The sequence below is a fragment of the Oncorhynchus nerka genome, linkage group LG8 (assembly GCF_034236695.1).
Source record: "Oncorhynchus nerka isolate Pitt River linkage group LG8, Oner_Uvic_2.0, whole genome shotgun sequence".
NCBI classification, from domain to species: domain Eukaryota; kingdom Metazoa; phylum Chordata; class Actinopteri; order Salmoniformes; family Salmonidae; genus Oncorhynchus; species Oncorhynchus nerka.
Genome location: NC_088403.1, coordinates 70146049 through 70154222, shown reverse-complemented (window position 1 = coordinate 70154222; position 8174 = coordinate 70146049). Strand labels below are relative to the sequence as shown.

Genomic DNA, 8174 nt, shown 5'->3' with positions numbered 1-8174 from the left:
GTTCGTTGAGAGGTAAAGTCTGTTCGTTAAGAGGTCAAGTCTGCTGTGGTTCGTTAAGAGGTAAAGTCTGCTGTGGTTCGTTAAGAGGTAGAGTCTGCTGTGGTTCGTTAAGAGGTAAAGTCTGCTGTGGTTCGTTAAGAGGTAAAGTCTGCTGTGGTTCGTTGAGAGGTAAAGTCTGCTGTGGTTCGTTAAGAGGTAGAGTCTGCTGTGGTTCGTTGAGAGGTCAAGTCTGCTGTGGTTCGTTAAGAGGTAAAGTCTGCTGTGGTTCGTTAAGAGGTAGAGTCTGCTGTGGTTCGTTAAGAGGTAGAGTCTGCTGTGGTTCGTTAAGAGGTAGAGTCTGATGTGGTTCGTTAAGAGGTAGAGTCTGCTGTGGTTCGTTAAGAGGTAGAGTCTGCTGTGGTTCGTTGAGAGGTCAAGTCTGCTGTGGTTCGTTGAGAGGTAAAGTCTGCTGTGGTTCGTTGAGAGGTAAAGTCTGTTCGTTAAGAGGTCAAGTCTGCTGTGGTTCGTTGAGAGGTAAAGTCTGCTGTGGTTCGTTAAGAGGTCAAGTCTGCTGTGGTTCGTTGAGAGGTGTAGGTGATGTAATGTTCGTGTGGCTCACCTGAGGAGGGGAGGGAGTCTGAAACACAGTCATCTCCTGTCCAATCACAGGCACTGATAGAGGATTTTGACCAATCAAAGGCTCCGATACAGAACGTAGAAGAGGATTCCGGCCAATGGCAGGCACCGATACAGGATTCTGGCCAATGGCAGGCACCGACACAGGATTCTGGCCAATGGCAGGCTGTGTTGGAAGGTTGTGGTTGTATACAGTCAGAGGGTAGAGGACAGTCCTCAGTGCTCCTGTGTGGTCAGGCAAGGTTATGGGATAAAACCCAGTCCAGCCACCGATAGGTAGAGGTGGTCCTGTCTGTCTTACCTGGTCCATACACACAACATCATCAGCACTTACATTTTCAGATTTTACATCGTCACTATCATCAGACAGACAGGCAGACAGACAGGCAGGCAGGCAGGCAGACAGACAGACAGACAGACAGACAGACAGACAGACAGACAGACAGACAGACAGACAGACAGACAGACAGACAGACAGACAGACAGACAGACAGACAGGCAGGAAGGCAGGCAAACAGACAGACAGACAGACAGAGAGTCTGTGTACATCACCCATCATCAACAACAACAGCACTGTATCCATGGATACTCACAGGGTAGGCAGAGGAGGTGTAGATACAGAGTAACAGCAGCAGAAGCAGGGGATTTCTCTCCACCATGATGTCCTGTATGTTCCTCTAATAGCTGGCTCCTTCCAAACAGGACCTGGCTCCTTCCGAACAGGACCTGGCTCCTTCCTCTAGTAGCTGACTCCTTCCGAACAGGACCTGGCTCCTTCCTCTAGTAGCTGACTCCTTCCGAACAGGACCTGGCTCCTTCCTCTAGTAGCTGGCTCCTTCCGAACAGGACCTGGCTCCTTCCGAACAGGACCTGGCTCCTTCAGAACAGGACCTGGCACCTTCAGAACAGGACCTGGCTCCTTCAGAACAGGACCTGGCTCCTTCCTCTAGTAGCTGACTCCTTCCTCTAGTAGCTGACTCCTTCCTCTAGTAGCTGACTCCTTCCGAAACGGTTCGTATTTTCTTCCTGTTCTTCTCCGTCAACCAACGTTTAGTTTTCTCAGGTGTGAGTTTTTTCAATCTCCAAAATCTCGAACTTTAAAAAAAATGAACCTTCAAAAACGTTTATCTTAAATCTTTAATCTCAATCAGATGTTATTTCTCTCACCTTTTTTCAACTGCAGCAAAAGTCACAAAGTCACCTCGTTCATCTTCCTGTCTGTCCACTGCTCTGGAGCTTCTATTTCAACTCTGACCCCACCTGGAGACAGCCTATCAGAGAGCAGAGATTCACAGGAGGAAAAGACACATCATCACCACATGTATGTCTGAAAAAGAAACGTCATGTCTGGCACACACACACACACACACACACACACACACACACACACACACACACACACACACACACACACACACACACACACACACACACACACACACACACAGGGATTACATGTGGTTGACTTTCTGAAATGGTCATCATCTATCCTAATCCATTGCTTACTGCTCATGTCTCTACCTCTCTGTCCCAGATCATGTCTCTACCTCTCTGTCCCAGATCATGTCTCTCTGTCCCAGATCATGTCTCTACCTCTCTGTCCCAGATCATGTCTCTCTGTCCCAAATCCTGTCTCTCTGTCTCAAATCATGTCTCTACCTCTCTGTCCCAAATCCTGTCTCTCTGTCCCAAATCATGTCTCTACCTCTCTGTCCCAGATCATGTCTCTCTGTCCCAGATCATGTCTCTACCTCTCTGTCCCAGATCATGTCTCTACCTCTCTGTCCCAGATCATGTCTCTCTGTCCCAAATCATGTCTCTGCCTCTCTGTCCCAGATCATGTCTCTCTGTCCCAAATCATGTCTCTACCTCTCTGTCCCAGATCATGTCTCTCTGTCCCAGATCATGTCTCTACCTCTCTGTCCCAGATCATGTCTCTACCTCTCTGTCCCAGATCATGTCTCTCTGTCCCAAATCATGTCTCTACCTCTCTGTCCCAAATCATGTCTCTACCTCTCTGTCCCAGATCCTGTCTCTCTGTCCCAAATCATGTCTCTACCTCTCTGTCCCAGATCATGTCTCTACCTCTCTGTCCCAGATCATGTCTCTACCTCTCTGTCCCAGATCATGTCTCTCTGTCCCAAATCATGTGTCTACCTCTCTGTCCCAGATCCTGTCTCTCTGTCCCAAATCATGTCTCTACCTCTCTGTCCCAGATCATGTCTCTCTGTCCCAAATCATGTCTCTACCTCTCTGTCCCAAATCATGTCTCTACCTCTCTGTCCCAGATCCTGTCTCTCTGTCCCAAATCATGTCTCTACCTCTCTGTCCCAGATCCTGTCTCTCTGTCCCAAATCATGTCTCTACCTCTCTGTCCCAAATCATGTCTCTACCTCTCTGTCCCAGATCCTGTCTCTCTGTCCCAAATCATGTCTCTACCTCTCTGTCCCAAATCATGTCTCTCTGTCCCAAATCATGTCTCTGCCTCTCTGTCCCAGATCATGTCTCTCTGTCCCAAATCATGTCTCTACCTCTCTGTCCCAGATCATGTCTCTCTGTCCCAGATCATGTCTCTACCTCTCTGTCCCAGATCATGTCTCTACCTCTCTGTCCCAGATCATGTCTCTCTGTCCCAAATCATGTCTCTACCTCTCTGTCCCAAATCATGTCTCTACCTCTCTGTCCCAGATCCTGTCTCTCTGTCCCAAATCATGTCTCTACCTCTCTGTCCCAGATCATGTCTCTACCTCTCTGTCCCAGATCATGTCTCTACCTCTCTGTCCCAGATCATGTCTCTCTGTCCCAAATCATGTGTCTACCTCTCTGTCCCAGATCCTGTCTCTCTGTCCCAAATCATGTCTCTACCTCTCTGTCCCAGATCATGTCTCTCTGTCCCAAATCATGTCTCTACCTCTCTGTCCCAAATCATGTCTCTACCTCTCTGTCCCAGATCCTGTCTCTCTGTCCCAAATCATGTCTCTACCTCTCTGTCCCAGATCCTGTCTCTCTGTCCCAAATCATGTCTCTACCTCTCTGTCCCAAATCATGTCTCTACCTCTCTGTCCCAGATCCTGTCTCTCTGTCCCAAATCATGTCTCTACCTCTCTGTCCCAAATCATGTCTCTACCTCTCTGTCCCAGATCCTGTCTCTCTGTCCCAAATCATGTCTCTACCTCTCTGTCCCAGATCATCTCTCTGTCCCAAATCATGTATCTACCTCTCTGTCCTAGATCATGTCTCTCTGTCCAAGATCATGTCTCTACCTCTCTGTCCCAGACCATATTTCTCTGTCCCAGATCATGTCTCTCTGTCCCAGACCATGTATCTCTGTCCCAGATCATGTCTCTCTGTCCTGGATCATGTTTCTCTGTCTCATATCATGTCTCTGGTTTTCAGGCTATGCATGTCCAGGTGTTAGATAGAGAGACAGAGAAAGAGAGAAAGAGAGACAGAGAGAGAGAGAGACAGAGATAGAGAGACAGAGAGAGAGAGAGAGAGAGAGAGAGACAGAGACAGAGAGAGAGAGACAGAGACAGAGACAGAGAGAGAGAGAGAGAGAGAGAGAGAGAGAGAGAGAGGGAGAGACACAGAGAGAGAGAGAGACAGAGAGACACAGAGAGACACAGAGAGAGACAGAGAGGGAGAGAGAGAGAGAGAGAGAGAGAGAGAGAGAGAGAGACAGAGAGACAGAGACAGAGACAGAGAGAGAGAGAGAGAGAGAGAGAGAGAGAGAGAGAGAGAGAGACAGAGAGAGAGAGACACACAGAGAGACACAGAGAGGGACAGAGAGGGAGAGAGAGAGAGAGAGAGAGAGAGAGACAGAGAGACAGAGAGACAGAGACAGAGACAGAGACAGAGAGAGAGAGAGAGAGAGAGAGAGAGAGAGAGAGAGAGAGACACACATAGAGACACAGAGAGAGACAGAGAGGGAGAGAGAGAGAGAGAGACAGAGAGACAGAGAGACAGAGAGACAGAGACAGAGAGAGAGAGAGAGAGAGAGAGAGTGGAACAGAACTGATCCTATCCCAGCCTTTCCTCTCTGTCAATTCTAATCCACTAATGCTAGAGCAGTGGGAGTCAGACTCAGACAGACAACGTCATAATCACACACTCTGCACTGTCATCTGTATGTGTTAAAGAGCAATCCCGGAGACAGCGCTGACTAAAATGGTTTAACATCATCACATTAATAACATGGCTTTTTACTTCCTTAAATAAATTTGGCAGCAGAATGGACCCGCCTGGAGAGAGAGGGAGAAAGTAAAGAAAGAGGGGGAGTGAGTGAGTGAGTGAGTGAGTGAGTGAGTGAGTGAGTAGAGGTTAAAGGGGCAATCAATATACACTATATACACAGAAGTATGTGGACCCCCTTCAAATTAGTGGATTTGCTGACAGGTGTATAAAATCAAGCACACTGCCATGCAATCTCCATAGACAAACATTAGCAGTAGAATGGGCCTTACTGTAGAGCTCGATGATTTTCAACATGACACCGTCACAGGATGCCACCTTTCCAACAAGTCAGTTTGTCAAATGTCTGCCCTGCTAGAGCTGCCCTGGTCAACTGTAAGGGCTGTTATTGTGAAGTGGAAACGTCTAGGAGCAACAACGGCTCAGCAGTGAAGTGGTAGGCCACACCAGCTCACAGAACGGGACCGTCGAGTGCTGAAGCGCGTAAAAATCGCCTGTCCTCGGTTGCAACACTCAGTACGAGTTCCATACTGCCTCTGGAAGCAACATCAGCACAGGAACTGTTCACCGGGAGCTTCATGAAATGAGTTTCCACGGCCGAGCAGCTGCCCACAAGCCTAAGATCACCATGCACAATAACATGCGGGGGCTGGAGTGGTGTGAAGCTCACCACCATTGGACTCTGGAGCAGTGGAAACGCGTTCTCTGGAGTGATGAATCACACTTCACCATCTGGCATCTGATGCTACCTGCCCCAATGTATAGTGCCAACTGTAAAGTTTGGTGGAGGAGGAATAATGGTCTTGGCCTGTTTTTTCATGGTTTGTGCCCCTGAGTTCCAGTGAAGGGAAATCTTAAGGCTACAGCATACAGTGACATAACTTCTGTGATAGCAAAGCCCATAGAGGGCTTCATCTTCTAGTGGCAAGTGTGCCGACTACATATCTCTATGGAGTCTTGCACAGAAAGCAAAGTCACAGATCTCTCTCTATGGTATCTCTCTCTGGTATCTCTCTCTCTGGTATCTCTCTCTGGTATCTCTCTGGTATCTCTCTCTGGTATCTCTCTCTGGAATCTCTCTCTCTGGTATCTCTCTCTGGTATCTCTCTCTCTGGTATCTCTCTATCTCTGGTATCTCTCTCTCTGGTATCACTCTCTGGTATCTCTCTCTCTCTCTGGTATCTCTCTCTGGTATCTCTCTCTCCTGGTATCTCTCTCTGGTATCTCTCTCTCTGGTATCTCTCTCTGGTATCTCTCTCTTTCTGGTATCTCTCTCTGGTCTCTCTCTCTGGTATCTCTATCTGGTCTCTCTCTCTGGTATCTCTCTCTGGTCTCTCTCTCTGGTATCTCTCTCTCTCTCTGGTATCTCTCTCTCTGGTCTCTCTTTCTGGTCTCTTTCTCAGGTCTCTCTTTCTGGTATTTCTCTCTCTCTGGTGTCTGTCTCTGGAATCTCTCTCTCTGGTCTCTCTCTCTGGTCTCTTTCTCGGGTCTTTCTCTCTGGTATCTCTCTCTGGTCTCTCTCTCTCTCTCTCTGGTATCTCTCTCTCTGGTCTCTCTTTCTGGTCTCTTTCTCAGGTCTCTCTTTCTGGCATTTCTCTCTCTCTTGTGTCTCTCTCTGGAATCTCTCTCTCTGGTCTCTCTCTCTGGTCTCTTTCTCGGGTCTCTCCTTCTTTTATCTCTTTCTGGTATATCTCTCTGGTATCTCTCTCTCTGGTATCTCTCTCTGGTCTCTCTCTCTGGTCTCTCTCTCTGGTATCTCTCTCTCTCTGGTATCTCTCTCTGGTCTCTCTCTGGTATCTCTCTCTGGTATCTCTCTCTCTGGTCTCTCTCTCTCTGGTCTCTCTCTCTCTGGTATCTCTCTCTCTGGTATCTCTCTCTCTGGTATCACTCTCTGGTATCTCTCTCTCTGGTATCTCTCTCTGGTATCTCTCTCTCCTGGTATCTCTCTCTCTGGTATCTCTCTCTGGTATCTCTCTCTTTCTGGTATCTCTCTCTTTCTGGTATCTCTCTCTGGTCTCTCTCTCTGGTATCTCTATCTGGTCTCTCTCTCTGGTATCTCTCTCTGGTCTCTCTCTCTGGTATCTCTCTCTCTCCCTGGTATCTCTCTCTCTGGTCTCTCTTTCTGGTCTCTTTCTCAGGTCTCTCTTTCTGGTATTTCTCTCTCTCTGGTGTCTCTCTCTGGAATCTCTCTCTCTGGTCTCTTTCTCGGGTCTCTCTCTCTGGTATCTCTCTCTGGTCTCTCTCTCTCTCTCTGGTATCTCTCTCTCTGGTCTCTCTTTCTGGTCTCTTTCTCAGGTCTCTCTTTCTGGTATTTCTCTCTCTCTGGTGTCTCTCTTTGGAATCTCTCTCTCTGGTCTCTCTCTCTGGTCTCTTTCTCGGGTCTCTCCTTCTTTTATCTCTTTCTGGTATATCTCTCTGGTATCTCTCTCTCTGGTATCTCTCTCTGGTCTCTCTCTCTGGTATCTCTCTCTCTCTGGTATCTCTCTCTGGTCTCTCTCTGGTATCTCTCTCTGGTATCTCTCTCTCTGGTCTCTCTCTTTCTGGTCTCTCTCTCTCTGATATCTCTCTCTGGTATCTCTCTCTCTGGTCTCTCTCTCTGGTATCTCTCTCTCTGATATATCTCTCTGTTATCTCTCTCTGGTATCTCTCTCTCCCTTTGGTCTCTCTCTCTGGTCTCTTTCTCAGTTCTCTCTTTCTGTTATCTCTCTCTGGTATCTCTCTCTCTCTCTCTCTGGTATCTCTCTCTGGTCTCTCTCTCTGGTATCTCTCTGGTATCTCTCTCTCTGGCATCTCTCTCTGGTCTCTCTTTCTCTGGTCTCTCTTTCTCTGGTATCTCTCTCTCTGGTATCTCTCTCTCTGGTCTCTCTTTCTGGTATCTCTCTCTCTGGTCTCTCTTTCTGGTATCTTCTCTCTGGTATCTCTCTGGTATCTCTCTCTCTGGTCTCTCTTTCTGGTATCTCTCTCTCTGGTCTCTCCTTCTGGTATCTCTCTCTCTGGTATCTCTCTGGTATCTCTCTCTCTGGTCTCTCTTTCTGGTATCTCTCTCTCTGGTATATCTCTCTTAACAACCCTGTTGTTAATGTGATGATGTTAAACCATGTTATTAATGTGATGATGTTAATGTGATATTATTAATGTGATGATGTTAATGTGATGATGTTAATGTGATGATGTTAATGTGATGATGTTAATGTGATGATGTTAATGTGATGATGTTAATGTGATGATGTTAATGTGATGTTATTAATGTGATGTTATTAATGTGATGATGTTAATGTGATGATGTTAATGTGATGATGTTAAACCATGTTATTAATGTGATGATGTTAAACCATGTTATTAATGTGATGATGTTAATGTGATGATGT

The 8174-nt window shown here is 47.2% G+C and overlaps 1 protein-coding gene across 2 annotated transcripts in view; it reads right to left on the bottom strand.

Moving 5' to 3' along the window:
• LOC135572989 (uncharacterized) overlaps positions 1–1854 on the bottom strand; it is a 14455-nt gene extending 12601 nt beyond the window's left edge. Inside the window, exons 1-2 of one of the 2 annotated variants that reach the window (XM_065022033.1) lie at positions 1209–1854; positions 599–781 (exon numbers count right to left, since the gene is read on the bottom strand). In XM_065022033.1, coding sequence (XP_064878105.1) covers positions 599–781; positions 1209–1274 — 249 coding nt within the window. In that variant the 5' untranslated portion in view covers positions 1275–1854. Of the gene's footprint in view, positions 1–598; positions 917–1208 lie in introns of both variants that reach the window. The other variant, XM_065022032.1, reaches the window with a different exon arrangement.
• Between the last annotated feature and the right edge of the window lie 6320 nt (positions 1855–8174).